General features: G+C 44.2%; 1 protein-coding gene across 1 annotated transcript in view; it reads left to right on the top strand.

Moving 5' to 3' along the window:
- Positions 1-15,202, top strand: part of LOC308074669 (uncharacterized protein) — a 42,180-nt gene that overhangs the window by 3,944 nt on the left and 23,034 nt on the right. Inside the window, exon 2 of the mRNA XM_080414176.1 lies at positions 9,443-9,773. Within this exon, the coding sequence (XP_080270302.1) occupies positions 9,467-9,773 (307 nt within the window). The 5' untranslated portion in view covers positions 9,443-9,466. The remainder of the gene's footprint in view (positions 1-9,442; positions 9,774-15,202) is intronic.

Here is a 15,202-nt window from a genome sequence, read left to right as displayed (position 1 = left end):
GTTGAAAGTGGTTATGTTGCATTTGAGTGATTTTTATTTTATTTTTATGTTCTTGTTTCATATTAGTACTATTTCAGTATTGTAGAGCTTTATGCACAGACAATTCTACAGTAGGCTACATTACATTTGACCGTAGGACCCAGCCTACTGTGACCATGTCTCTACATGGGGTTAAGTGAGCGTTTGAGTCAAAGTGTGTTATTTCAAGCAGGCCTCGGAGGTTTTGTTTTGACTTTAGGGGAGAAAAGAGACTCGGAGATGCCAGCGTGTGTATTTTTAAACCCCACCGTCCAGCTGTGTTTGCCTCCACTGTTACTCTGTGACTTGCTACCAAAAAAAGCTTCCCCTGTCTTCTGACTGACCCATCAGGATCACGTTCTTTGGCTCCTTAGAGACTGGAGTCCTGGCTTAGAGACCCCTTGGCAACCCCAGGAGAAGCACAGCAAACAATGTTGGAATCTCAACAGCTTTTAGAGGGTGGTTGGTTCCACCATTTTACTGTCTGTAGAATGCAGGGACCCTCTGTTCTTCTGGCGCTTTCACTTTAGGTAGAGTAGGCTAGCTAGCTGTTCAACGTTTTAGTCATTTATTTTAGACTGTTACGCCCAGAACTGATGTATTGTAAATGCCAGCATGTGTATGTGTGTTTGTTTGTGTATCACGTCACTGCTCTATTGATTTATTATTAGTTTTAATTGGTTCAATGAGCCTACGGAGCCCATCATGGCACTCTTGAGTGGATTTTTTGTTTCATATTGATTTAATACTTCTCAATCAGTTACAACAGATGTATTAGCTAATGGCGGTATACAAATGAAATGCGTTACTACCATCATTATTGTGAATCAAGGAACGGCTTTTGGGTTTCAGTAACAATTTGGACAAACCAAGTCTTGGGAGAAGGAGCACGTTAGTCACTCTGTTGAAATACACAATGAACAATAACCTTGACCGGTGCATTAGCAGCACATATTAAAATGTTATCTTACAATGACTCTCTCACACGCCCCTGCTATTATGTTTTACTCTTTTGTTTTCCTAGACCAGTGGTTCTCAAACTGTGGTCCAGGGGACTCTCAGGGTTCCTTGAGAGGGTTCTAAATTGACCCTTACAAGTCTGTAACTCTGACAGTAAACACATGGAACCCAATGGTTCCATTTTGTATACTGTCAGAGTTAACCCATTCAATCCGGGAACGCATCTGTGTCATTTTAAGATTTCTTTGGCTATTCAAATAGAGCAGATACCCAAGGCACAAGCTCATACCTGGAACAAAATATTTTCAGATGGGGGTCCACGGCCAAATTTTGGGAGGTCCTTCACATGAAAACCACTGATATATAGCAACAACATACGTTTTTTTTCTTCAAAAAACTGTTAGGATTTAGAAGACATTTGTAGAATCCCCAGAAGCAATAAGATTTGAGTTACAAATGTTTGCTTTAAAACTATATATATATATTCAAAGATTTGCACACATTTTCACGTTTTTTCAAAAAATAGCCGATCTATCTGCTATATCTGCAATTTTTTTAATACCCAAAGAAATCTAAAAAATAACACGGATGCTTTCCCCCGGTCTTAATGGGTAAAGATTGGGAGAGAAGAAGAGTTCCTCATGCAGTAATTATCAATCTTTCAGGAATGCAGCCCCGTGTTCTTTACCAGACAAGCTGCTGCATGGCTACTGCCTGATATATACTCCCTAGTACCACCGTGTTGCTTTGCCCACAAAGATCTGATCTTCAAGCTAGCAGGTTAGCTTTAACCCATTAAGACCTGAGGCGATTCTTTAAAAAAATCTAAATCCTAACGGTTTTTTGAAAAACAATAAAATAAAAAAAAAATCAAGATTTTTCAAAAATAGCAGATCTACAAGCTCATAGCGCGGCACTCGGTGCCGCGCTATGAGCTTGTATATCTGCTATTTTTGAATAGCCAAAGAGTATATATAAAGTATATATAAGCTTACAGTGGGGACCAAAGCCTGATTAATGAGGTTGTGCGCCAGGCAGCGCCATGCACTGAAAATAGCCGACCTACAAGCTCACAAAGTACTGTGCCACACTGTGAAGCGTTGTGAGCTTGTAGATCTACAATTTTTGACATTAAATCAGGCTCAAAAGCATGATTACGTGCACTAATCCATCTCTCCTCGGAGACCTGCATGGTAACACGCACGCACGCACGCGCACACGCGCGCGCGCACACACACACACACACACAAAATAGTCTCCATGAGTCTGCTGGACGGCCCTCGTCTGAGTTTAGCTCTGTGACATTTTGGCTCATTCATGTCATCATTATCTTACACAGTGTTAGCGTTTATTTTTTATCTCTATCATTATATCCACACAGTGTTTTTCTGCAACTGGATCCTTCCAACAGCAAACAAAGGGACCACATAATGTCAGTAAGGGATTGTCTTTCAGACCAGCTACTTCGCTACTGTATATTTATAATGCTGACATGTTGGTACGAAACCAGCTCCTGGGCATGTGCAATGATCTCCCCTTAAAGTCTGTCTTTATGGCTCTGCTTTTTCACACCAAGCTGTTTGTGTGTCATCATTCATATCCTGTGATTTATTAAAAATAATAAATGCAACATAATTTGAAACATCCCCGTACTATTATCCTGCCTAACAGGATTGGAGTGGAGAGAGCAATAACTTCCTTGTTTCCTTTGCTTCTTGTAATGGGTTTTTAGAACGACGCTCTCAGTCACTGATGACTGACACTTTGTTTTGCGTTGGGGGGGGCTCTTCTTCAAATTGTTCCCGGGTGCAGTAAGAAGTTACAGGTCAGGCGCTAGCCTTTTGTATTGAAAATGTATCACTGTCTTAACATCTTGGCACATTCCATAGACTGACAGTCCTACTAAAGACATGGAATTGAGTCATTCCAGTTTTCCCTGTGATGGCCTCACCTTCTGACACACTGTGTGTGTGTGTGTGTGTGTGTGTGTGTGTGTGTGTGTGTGTGTGTGTGTGTGTGTGTGTGTGTGTGTGTGTGTGTGTGTGTGTGTGTGTGTGTGTGTGTGTGTGTGTGTGTGTGTGTGTGTGTGTGTGTGTGTGTGTGTGTGTGTGTGTGTGTGTGTGTGTGTGTGAGTGTGTGTGGTGTTCTAGTCCAGACATGGTTTCTTGTTAAGTATGTTAGTGAGTAGCAGTACTCTCCTTTGTTAAATAGTGCCCAGGGAAGACGGGCAACGCCCTGATTGATGCCTACAGGTACGGTAAAGCCAGCTCTGACAAACACGAGGGTAAGTTGTCATTTACTGACTTGCAGATGCAGAGACCTTGTGCACAGCAGACATTTTGTATTAATGCCATAGGACACAGCTGAAGCCAATCACGTTAGCTGCTTCATTTAGGTGTTTTTGTTTTGTGCTGGCGTGAAGTTAACTGTACAGGTGCTGTCCATGCTGGCACATGGAAATACCTTAATGAAATGCACCCGCAAATTAATGCTGTTACCTTCTGCTGTGTTTACCTGAGAAAATAAAGGTATATGCAGCCTCAGGTAATAGATCTATCCAGATCTTGATTGATTCCGCAAGGGAAATTAAGTTGTCATAGCAGCAGCACTGCAGTATGAAACACAGGACAGATACAGAGAGTAGAGAGAGCCATCAAAAAAAAGATACAAAAAACGAAAGGACATTTAAGCGTAGTCCCTCAGGGCTCTATACCAGTGCCTTTTCTGTTTTCGCTCTACATTAAATATCTTCACAGAAAATGGCAGATCGACAAGTCGCAACGCGTTGTGAGCTTGTCGATCTGCTACTTTCTGCAAAGGGTTTTCCCAGAATACAGATGCTGAGGTTAAAGTGGTTAAGGTTTTGCCTGGCCCTCTGCACTTGGTCCTACCGGGATTAGCATGGTGTATGAGCTACTGGTATAAATATAACTAAATGTAATCAAGGTGTGTATGTGAACAATCTATCCCCAGTAGTGTAGGTAAATGTATACAGTCAATCTACTGTGGGTAAAAGACTTAAATTGCGGGTATGTTTAATTTAGGTCTTTCTGTGCATGAAATTAACCACATGATCTCTAGCGTGCCTATTCTGGGCATAATAGGTGAATAGTCCGTGAAATTAGGTAGACATTGGCCCGGACGGCTGGCCTAGCTGTTTTGTAGCCTGGCTCCAATGTAGCCTGACACTGTCACTCCCCAGCCCTCTCTCCCTGTTTCCTGTCCATCTCACTTAACTATCAATAAAGGCATAAAAAGCCCCAAAAATAAATCTTTAAAAGAAATAGGTAAAACATTTGGAGAAATAGCAGATCTGGAAGCTCACAAATATGTTGCGATGCGTTGTGAGCTTGTAGATATCCTATTTTCAGTAAAGAGATTTGGTTTAGAGGGAAAAAAGGCGGGCACCAAAGCTGCCAAGTAGTGATGCTAATCTTGGGGAAAGAAACAACCCGCCTGTTCCCGCATTTATGAATGATTTGACCTGCCCCGCCCCTCCCCGCCAAAAAAAGTGAACATTTCTTGACCCGACCCGCGGGTTACAGGTCAACCTGCACATCACTATGTGACCGTCCCGCCCCGCGGGTTATGGGTCGACCCGCGCATCACTAGCTCAAAGTACAGACCCTGCGGTACCCCAGTCAAATAAGTATGTAGTAGGGTTTAAGTGGTTAACTGTACAAGAGCTGTCCATGCTAACACACCCAAAGTGTTGTTCATGCCTCCAGCCTCCAGCTGCATCTATGACATGTCAACATTTTTGTTGGTTAACATCAGCATTTTGACTTTTAAACTCAAATTCAAAAGTCTCACGTCTTTTTAACTGGAAATTTTATGTACAGCATATAGTTGTTTTGTTTTTACTGCTATTTTGTCCCATTTATAAAAAGCAACATTTAGAATCGTATCCTTCCACACTGACAGCCACGTTAAACCCTGCAGCTAAATGTAAACGTGAATAGACTCAAACAAAGCTGTGTGTCTGTATCGTTGTGTTTGATTTAATCCCATGGTTCTACTTCCTCCTCTGAGTCATAGCAGCCATGGCTCTTGTTCCTAGAGTCCCAACCTCTTCTTTCCTACCAACCGCATTCACATTGTTCATATTTGTTTGTCCGCCTAGATAAGATAGTCTTTAGGTCTGAATGGAGAGGTTATGGTGTGAGAGTTTCTTAGGAGAAACTTGGGTATGATTTGAAAGAGGGCTTCTCTGTTCAAAAGTTCAGCATGGGGTTGTTGGGAAGTTTAGCCCTGACTTTAGCCTAAACTAAACAATATTTGCCAATACCTTTTATGATTTTAGCCTGTTTTTTAGCTTGTCAGATGCATTTGTCCACCACCCATTTGTCCACCACCCATCTATTCCAAACTGTTTAAAAATGGGAAGTATTTGCTGTACTTATTTGACCCAGATGTGGTTTGGAAGTGTAGGCCCAAATCACTTTCTAGATAACATGAAATCGTTCACAAGTTCTTTTCACTTGCATGCAGTTGCAATTATGGCTGTCCCCTTAATCGATTTGTCGGCCACTTTGGTCTTAGTTGACTTATTGGACTTTGTTAGTTTTCGAGGGGGTCTAATTTTTATGTTTTCGTTTTTTCCATGTACATCTCGTGAAAACTCTAGATATAACCCTTTAATTCTGCCAGTCTATAACAGCTAGTAATCAAATCAACATTAGAATGTTCAGTTCTCTGCATGAGTGTATGCAGCAAACACAATTTCACAGATTTGTTGATTGAATCAACTAATCGATTGGTCTACAAATTCCTTTGACCTACCGGTCGACAAAGAATTCCTTCAGACGAGGACAGGCTTACTTGCAACAATAAATCTGGACATAACAAAAGGTACAGCAGAGCCCAGAACAGCAGGGAGATTTGAGGTATATTATCCTAGCATTTTGTGCACTCGTTTGACATGTACAGTAACCTGTGCTACTGTGCTTTGCTTGAGGCGAGGCAGGTGTGTGTGTGTTTTGCGTTTGCTTTAACGCTGCTGAACCCCTCTGTATAAAACTGGAGATCCAGATTTCCTCTGGAATTTATGCCCTCCAGCTCTATGACATGCAGTATAGCTGTCAAAGGGACCTGATCTGAAAATGTCTGCGCTGGTTATACCGTCTGCCACAGAATAAGTCCTGTCGCTGTGTGTGTGTGTACGCTACAGCCACTACTGTCGTCGTCGTCGTTGCTATTGTAGTTATTGATGGCATTGAGGTTTGCTGTACAGAATGGTACCTCCAGTGAGTCCAATGTCAAAGTCTCATGTCTTTTGTGAGGGATAAGTAAACAGCATGTTAAAACACATGCCGGCTCCAGCAGGATTGGGGCTGGGCTGGAAACCACAGTGGAAGGCCAGTGGGGACTTGTGTGTGTGTGTGTGTGTGTGTGTGTCTGTGTGTGGGGGGGGGGGGGAGGGCATGCATGTATAAACACAACTTCTGTGTCTATGAATGTGCTTGTGAAAGGTTTATCCACATGGCTCCATAATGCTGTATACAGGTTTATTTTTCTTCTTCGTAATACAATAGATCTTGGCGTCTCTCGGCCACGAGGGTAGGTGTTCTCAGTCGGGAGATCAATGGCTGTCCATCCGTAATGGTCTCAGGGGGATCGCCTGTTAAAGCCTCCTTTTGCATCATGTAGAATGTTTGTGTATCAACAGTCACAAATTGAGAGGTGTGGTTATGCGTAAAGTAATTACTGTGCCAATGAAGCAACTCTGTAATTTTGTCAAAGGCTGGGGAGCTTTAAGGTTGTTTGGAAAGCATTTGTCTGTGTGCGAGGCTCCTTGTATGTGTGTGAGAGAGGGTCACTATAGTAACAGGACCGCTCAAATTGGCCTAAGAGCTCTGATGTTTACTTGAGTAAACCGTAACAACGATCAAAGCGCTGACGGTTTTAGAGCAGTGAGATTTGTAAAGGGACAACTCCATTGTGTGCGTCACCCCGGGTAAATTCGTATCAACAGTTTACAAAACCAGAAATTGCTGGTTGCCGTCCGTAACCATGACGCCGATGGGTGTGAGTCACCTCCTTGTGACTGGACCTCTCAGCAGTCAAGTGGGTGGCCTTCCTCTCACTGATGTCCCAGGGAGCTCAGCAGCATCACTGTTACACTGTTTTGGTGGAAATAACATGGAAGGGAGGGGGGGGGGGGTGGAGGTTAGCTCTCTCCCAACTAGCCATCCCTGGTCTATAAACGAATACGCCAGCCCCCTCTTCCCAAGGAGGGCGTCTGCAAATTGTCAGCCACAGCCAATACAGATGCATGGATCTTACTCATGCACAAATGACTGTAATTTTCTGGAGGAGAAACACAGGGCTTAGTTCTGGGAGATGAGAGGGGATGGTACTTTTCCCTGCAGTAGGCAGATAGATGACCAGTCTGGAGTCAGGCTAGCCTTTCACTTCTAGCAGCAACACGTCACTTTCTTCAGATGCACCGCAGTGAGGAACGCATTTTGACAGAGCTATGTCGAGTTTATTACAAGCCATTTCAAAAGCTCCCACGAATGATCTTTCGGGGAAGTCCTCAAGCACTTTTCGCTTTCTCCCAGAGACCTTCTCACCAGGCTGTGACCCCTGACAGGGGCTTCTTTGGGAAGCCAAAAACCCAAGTTCAACTCTAGGCTGCAGGCTCATCTTGCATGTGTGTATGGTGCTGGCCACTGTCTTGGCTATGGATGACATTCCCTATGTCCCCTGCATTAAAAGCTTGCAGATTCTAGCGGTGAGACGCTGACATTTTCAAGCAGAGATCCGACTGATAAAAGAGCTGATTTACGATCCGGGTGAGCGTGTGTGTGTGTCTGTGTGTGTATGCACGCAAGGGTCTTCTGGCTCAGGAAAGAACACATCTGCCTATAAAATGCTCTGTGTGACAGATCCAAACCAGATCCCGCCCCAGTCAACTCCCGGATCCCTCCTTATGTTAAGTAGAGCTCTGATAATGAGAAGCCATCGGGGAAAAGTCTCATTAGAGAGATCTGTAATTCTGAGGAGACGTGGGCATTGGGTTTTTGTGGTGCGGTTCGGCTTGTAAGCACTGGCTGGGGGTATGCAAGGATCTGTTCCTGGTGACTCTGTGTTACTGGAAGCCGTGTTCGTTGGGTTCCTCGACCAAGGCGTTCACTAAAAGAGAGGTTTGCCCGTACTTGTGCACGTCAGCACGTCGGGAATCCTCCACCAGAGCACCTCCAAGCAATTGGGAGGGATATTCTCTCTCTCTCTCTCTCTCTCCCCCTCCATCTCTCCCTCCCTCCCTCCCTCTCTCTCTCTCACTCTCTCCCTCGTTCCACTCCCATTGCAAGCTCTCCCATCTGCCCGTTTACTGGCCTCACCTCGTCATCCTCTCAACTCTGAAGGGCTCGTTCCCTCTTCTTGGCTTGTGATGTGAAGATAAGCAGCTCATAAAGCACTCAGCTGGAAGGAGCGCTGTGTAAGCTTCATGTCCCCAGCAGCGAGGTTGGGAAACCTGCCTCGGAGCAGGGGAGTTCGGCTGGGTGGAGTAAGCAGAGAGAGAGAGAGAGAGAGAGAACGCAGTGAGATCATTGAGATGAGAGCGAAAAAGCAAGACAATGAATGCAAGATGAAGAAAGACAGAGGGAGGAAAAATATTTGTGGAAATGAATGGAGGCCATATGGTTAAAATGTGTGTACAGTATGTTTATTTTCTGTATGCCGATGTGGGTGTGTACGTGTGTGTGTGTGTGTGTGTGTGTGTGTGTGTGTGTGTGTGTATATGTGTGTGTGTGTGTGTGTGTGTGTGTATGTATGTATGTGTGTGTATGTGAAAGTGTATGAAACTCCGGGTGGGGCTTTGTGAATTATGACTCCATGTTGTGGAATGAAGGGAACTGTGCCAGTTCTCTGCAGAACACTGGAGTTTGGTGGAGAGGCTGGAGGGGGTTTTGTGTAGGCTGGGTGTGTGGGCTCACACACACACACACACACACACACACACACACACACACACACACACACACACACACACACACACACACACACACACACACACACACACACACACACACACACACACACACACACACACACACACACACACACACACAGAGAGAGAGAGAACAGAGAGGTCTGGAAAAACAAAGATTTTGCCATAGTTACACTGAAAGTTTGGTGCAGCTTGTGCTTTTTTTTCTCTTTTTCTTCACAACTACATTAAAGTGTCCATGTGGTGATTAGCCTCCATTGAGTGCATTTATTTTAATGGTGGTGATTAAATACTGTGAGTGATAATTTAACCACTTTAACCTTGGCGTTCCTATGTTGACCAATTGTTCAAAAATCTCTCTCTCTCTCTTTTTATTTTACTGTGTGCACAATGGTTATATTTGGATTTCTATTTCACAATTACTTTTCTCCTTTCACTTCCCCATCTGTACCCCCCCCTCTCTCTCTCTCCCCCCCCCTCTCTCTCTCTCTCTCTCTGTGCTTCAAGGGCGCAGGTCCTCTTTGACGTGCGATGTCAAACCGGGACTCCCTGGGGGGTAAGGGGGATCTAATTCCCCAGGATGTGGTCGAGGTCTTCGCCCAGGAGAGGCTCAGCAAAGCGGGCCGCAAGAAGAAGCGCAGCAAGTCCCTGGGACGGGCGTTCGGCTGGCTGAAGGGCAAGAAGAAAAAGGACGTCGGCGCCAACGGGCAGAGCCTCGGCCTGGGTCTGGGGCTGGACCTGGCCCTGGATGCACCACCACCCCCCGCTGGGCACAAAGGAACGCAGAGGGCAGGAAAGCTGGCGGGCAAGCAGGCCCACCCACAGAGCAACAGCCATGGTAAGACCCCCCGACAGGAAACCTGAGAGGAAGTGTGAACCAACCTCTAACTGTACCATGTTGTACATGATCCAATCTGTCTCTTATGGGTGTTTACACACGTCTCTCATTGTTCTGTGGTTGAGCCTCCAGAGAACATACTGTACATACTGTATATACGCGGCCCGAACCCTCTAGTACTGTATATACAGTGAGTTTGGCCAGGAATCTTTACAGATTAGATAGGACGATTTGACCTGCAGCAATGCTGCCATGATTGGCAGAGTTTGGCAGCAGTTCTTTAGAATCTTGTGAAATCGAGTCCCGAACCATTCCTTTCTTATTATTATTTTAAAAACATTTTTACTTTGTGCCGTGCCAGTGTGAGAAGAACTACTGATTTAGAAGGCATTTGTAGAATCGGCCTCAGGTCTAAATGGGTTAACTCTCATTTAAAGCTGCAGTCTGTAAGTTTTATATCTCCAGTCCTGACGGAGAGAGCCAATTGCATCTGTAACACTCGGCAACAAGCAACAGGGAATCCTTCCTTGGGCCGGGGGAAATATTCTACTAGTAAGTGTCCTCCTACCTGACATCGGGGTCTAAATTTCTCAATGGAAGTGTAGGGAGACCGCCTCCAATCACATTGTATTATCATACTCCAGCGTGTTAATACAACTCTACTACTTTATCCTTATTGATCAATAAAGATCTATCTCTAGCTACCACACAGTTTGGTTAAAATAAAATTGTATGAATTCAAATAAGTTATGGATTGCAGCTTTAAGAGAGGGCCACGCATTATATATACTAAGCATAATAAGTATCATGGAAAGTAATATGCTCTGGATGTCAACTATTCACTGTGTATAAACAGAAGAAAATGATGTCACTTACAGTAGGTGCAGCCTATTTCAACATGGATGATTTCACAAACTGGCACAAGAAATGCTTATGCATTACCTGGTGGTTACTGTATGTTGCAAGTTGTACGCTTTGATTCAGCTGACTTATTGCCCAACAATAACTTCAGTCATAGAGAAGGTACAAACTTTTAAAATGACTTAAAATGGAATTTCATTCGTTTTTACGATTTATTTTCATACCATTACACCGAATCTTTTACATTTTATTTGACCACTTAATCCTCATTTTGTACTTTGAAAAACGTTTTCAAAAATAGCGTAAATAGCCGATCTACACGTCGTGAGCTTGTAGATCTGCTATTTTTGCTCATGTTGACAACGTCTTACAGTTTTCAACATTTTTTGACAATGTTCACCTAACACGCCATGCCCCAAAATAGGGACGCAGGGTAAAAGTGGTTAAAGAAACGTTTATAACACAAATCCAGTCACAGCACACTGCTGAAACCAAGGTGAATATCCTGCTTCTTGGCTTCCAGGCATGAATGTAAGTTTGTTCACTGGAGGGACTATTTGAACAGACTTTGACTCACAGGCTGACCCCTGACCTTCAGCAGCCATTGTTTGCTATGAGGAAATCTCCCTCCGTCTGTCCTGTTTCTGTCTGTGATCCTACGACTAGCACCGAGCTGGTCTTCATTTCAGGTTACACATAGGATGAGACTACCATCCACATGGGAAGGGCAGTGGGCACCACACATGTGCTGGAGGGGGGGGGGGGGTATGCAAATACACAAACGCGCACACAACCCTATACTTAAACTCATACCATATCACCCACACAGATGTTTGAACGTACAGAACCTAATCCACACACTCACATGACCTTTTTTTTCTCTTCTCCCCTATGAGTTGTGCCAGACAGATCTTGTTGGAGCTTGCAAATGTGTGTGTGTGTGTGTGTGTGTGTGTGTGTGTGTGTGTGTGTGTGTGTGTGTGTGTGTGTGTGTGTGTGTGTGTGTGTGTGTGTGTGTGTGTGTGTGTGTGTGTGTGTGTGTGTGTGTGTGTGTGTGTGTGTGTGTGTGTGTGTGTGTGTGTGTGTGTGTGTATGTACGTGTGTGCGTCTGCGTGCGTGCAAAGTTGAACAATACCAGCTCCCTGTTTTCTCAGGGTGCTCTGTAACAGAACTTTTTGTGTGTATCTAAGCTGTGAACACAAACTTTGCTTCCATATTCTCACAACAAATATGAAATCACACCCTTGGCTCATATACAACACTGATCTGAAAACACACACACACACACACACACACACACACACACACACACACACACACACACACACACACACACACACACACACACACACACACACACACACACACACACACACACACACACACACACACACTGACCAGACAAGCACATTTGTTTTGATTCAGAGCCTGACTGTACATGTTAATTATGTTAGCGTGACCCATCAAGCCATCGCCCCATGCAAGAACACAACAGAACGATTGGCTGGGATTTTGTCAGGGAGTGCATGACTTGTACAGTCTTCTTGTACAGGGTTCGGAAACATAGTGTGGGTGCTAGCCTGCGGCGTAAACGTGGTAAAAGTTATGCATTTTTTAATTCGAACGTATTCGTGTGGATGTACTGTAGACTTGGCCAACTGTTTGACCAACGTCCACACTCCTCCCTGTTGCTACTCCTGGTCTCCAAGAAGAAAGCCACAGCAGTTTGTTCACATGTGAATGTGTTTGGGGGAATTCCACTGGGATCCATCTACGTTTACACTCACACAGTCACAACATGCTCGCATGAGTAATAATGAATATATACAGTATGTAATATATACAGTACACATACTTAAGCCCTATGTACTTCGTTGTACGACAAATAGTGAAAATAACAGATATAAAAGCTTACAATTATGTGACATTTTTAAAATTCTTAGAAAAAAATAAATAATAAGAATTATTGTCATTATTTTTGGCCAGTGTAAGCCTTTATTTTGACGGTAGTAGTGAAGAGAGAGCAGGGGAATGACATACAGCAAATGGTCCGGCCTGCCGAGAATCGAACCGAGGACTCACTCAGAACACACACACACACACACACACACACACACACACACACACACACACACACACACACACACACACTGTAATAGAGAATCACTTGTATGTACAGACGAGATGTACAGTGCCTCTTTTGGTTATGTGAACAGTGTGCTGCTGAGACGTTTGTTAGGGAAAGTAAACAGTGCAGACAGATAAGGCATTTCTCCCCTGGCAAGGGCAGCATAGAGGTCACCGTCCCTTCTCCTCCTTGATCTCCATACATGGAAAACTGACTCAAATCAGTGCACGCCGGTGTACAACACATGTCACGTTTGTTCTGCTGAGGCAGAATTGTAAGGCTAAACGAATCTGAAAACAACAGGTAGTAATGTGAACGATGAATCTCCAGTGAATGAACAGGCCTGTGGGTTATTGATATCGCCATGGGGCAGGAAGCATGGTGCTATTAAGCATGATTTATGTGCCAGGCGTACACAACTACTGAGCCCTCAGCGATGAACTTGTTGTGTGGCAAGCAGACAGTTGGCACCTGACAAGAACCTTGCAGAACACAGACACTATGTTGGATAACCAGAGAAATTAGCTGTACATCAGGCTGTATAAATCTAGATAGATAGCTAGACAGACAGACAGACAGACCGACCTTTATTGATGCTGAGGGAATTTCTGTTGCCATAGCAGCACCACAGTAAGGATGAAACAGAGACACAGGTAAGGGTAGAGAACAAGTACAGAATAAGTAGTAACACTAGTAAAAAGTGGGTACGAATATAATATAAAAGACAGTATAAAGACGACTTAAGATCTGTCCTGGCCTTCTGGTGTGGTCGGCCCTCTTGGGCTGGTCAGGTGTGCATAGTGTAGGCCACTAGTAGATAGAAATAGAGGCATAGGTATGTGCATTCTATCACTAATGAAAACGGCATATATATTGTATAAACTTGAAGGCCTAGTATGGATTAGGGACTAACCTGACTCACTTGGATGGACCGAACATAAATAGATAATGCACAATCTCTAGCCAGTAAAACGGGCAAACAGTAGTTACTGTGTGGACAGCGTGTACCGAACATCAACAGTAAAATATCTACACGCTCCATAAGTGCAGAAAACCTCAGATAGAACAGAGAATACCTCCCCTCCAGTCCCATGGAAGCAAACAAGCTTATCCTGATAGGGATTTGCGTCGATGCCAAGGGGCCCTATTGCCCACCGCATGCCTGGTATGGGAGAGCGCTTGGCAGAGCGCCTGTTAATTACAGGCCGTGCCAGAGGAGCGCTACAGCAAGGAGGAACAAGGGGTTTTGTTCCTCTCTTGACCCAAACTTCTTCTCACACTGCTCCTCCTCCTCAATGAGATTAGACAGATACCCATGGACGATCAAACGCTGGTTACTCTGTGTGTGTGTGTGTGTGTGTGTGTGTGTGTGTGTGTGTGTGTGTGTGTGTGTGTGTGTGTGTGTGTGTGTGTGTGTGTGTGTGTGTGTGTGTGTGTGTGTGTGTGTGTGTGTGTGTGTGTGTGTGTGTGTAAGCACGTGCGTTTGTCTATTCATGTACTGCTAATGCTTTGGTCTTCAATCACATAATGAACAAAGAGGCCTGTTATTAACAGATAGGAGTCAGAGAACCTTATCTGCTGAAGTATTTGTTGTCCTGTTAAGGGATGACAGTGTGTAGTTAACTGTTCCTTCCATGCATGTACTTTATCTTAACTTGCTGTTAAGATATGGTACACGGTTATATCCTCAGTGTTAATTTAACTCTAGAGAGGGTACAAATTACAGGTCCATTTGGCTACATTTGTACATTCCCTGAGTTACAAATAATTATGAATTATCACTGAGAAATGTTACTGTGTAGTGTGTTTTGGGAAAGTTTGGACCATTAAGTTTGACCACTAGCAGGTCTGCCGGGATGAACCCTGACCTACTGAACCTTTTCTGAACTAAAATCCTGTGTTCATTTAACCCGGAGAGTGTAAATATTGACCCAAATTGGTCCACTTTGTTCCAGAGTTAAATGGACACTGAGGATTTTAGTGCACACCGGTCCATTATTACTGCATAGACACGTCCTCCCAGATAACATGAACTGGTGACACCATGAGACTGTGTGTGTGTGTGTGTGTGTGTGTGTGTGTGTGTGTGTCTGACCAAGCCTTTTTATTTTTTTATTTTTTTTTATGGAATGTCTGATGTCGGGGCCCCCTGGTGGCCGCAGGGTCCCAAGCGGGCACTTAAAGTACAGTAGTTGGCTAACGCCCCGGGCCGGCCCTGGTATGTGCATGTGTCTTTGCATGCTATTTCACTTCCATTAGTGTGCAAATTTCTAAAGCAAGTGGCTCTATGTACGTGTTTGTGTGCACGTGAATATTGTTGTTTGCATGCATTCCCCAGGAGTGCTCTAGGTGTAGTTGAGTCATCTCATATCCTGTCCTATTTCATTATACAGTACGATGAACAACGAAAATAGCAGATCTATGAGCTCACAACGCGTAG

Source organism: Gymnoscopelus braueri (assembly GCF_963280865.1).
Source record: "Gymnoscopelus braueri genome assembly, chromosome: 19".
Classification (NCBI taxonomy): Eukaryota; Metazoa; Chordata; class Actinopteri; order Myctophiformes; family Myctophidae; genus Gymnoscopelus; species Gymnoscopelus braueri.
This window is presented reverse-complemented; position numbering and strand designations above follow the sequence as displayed.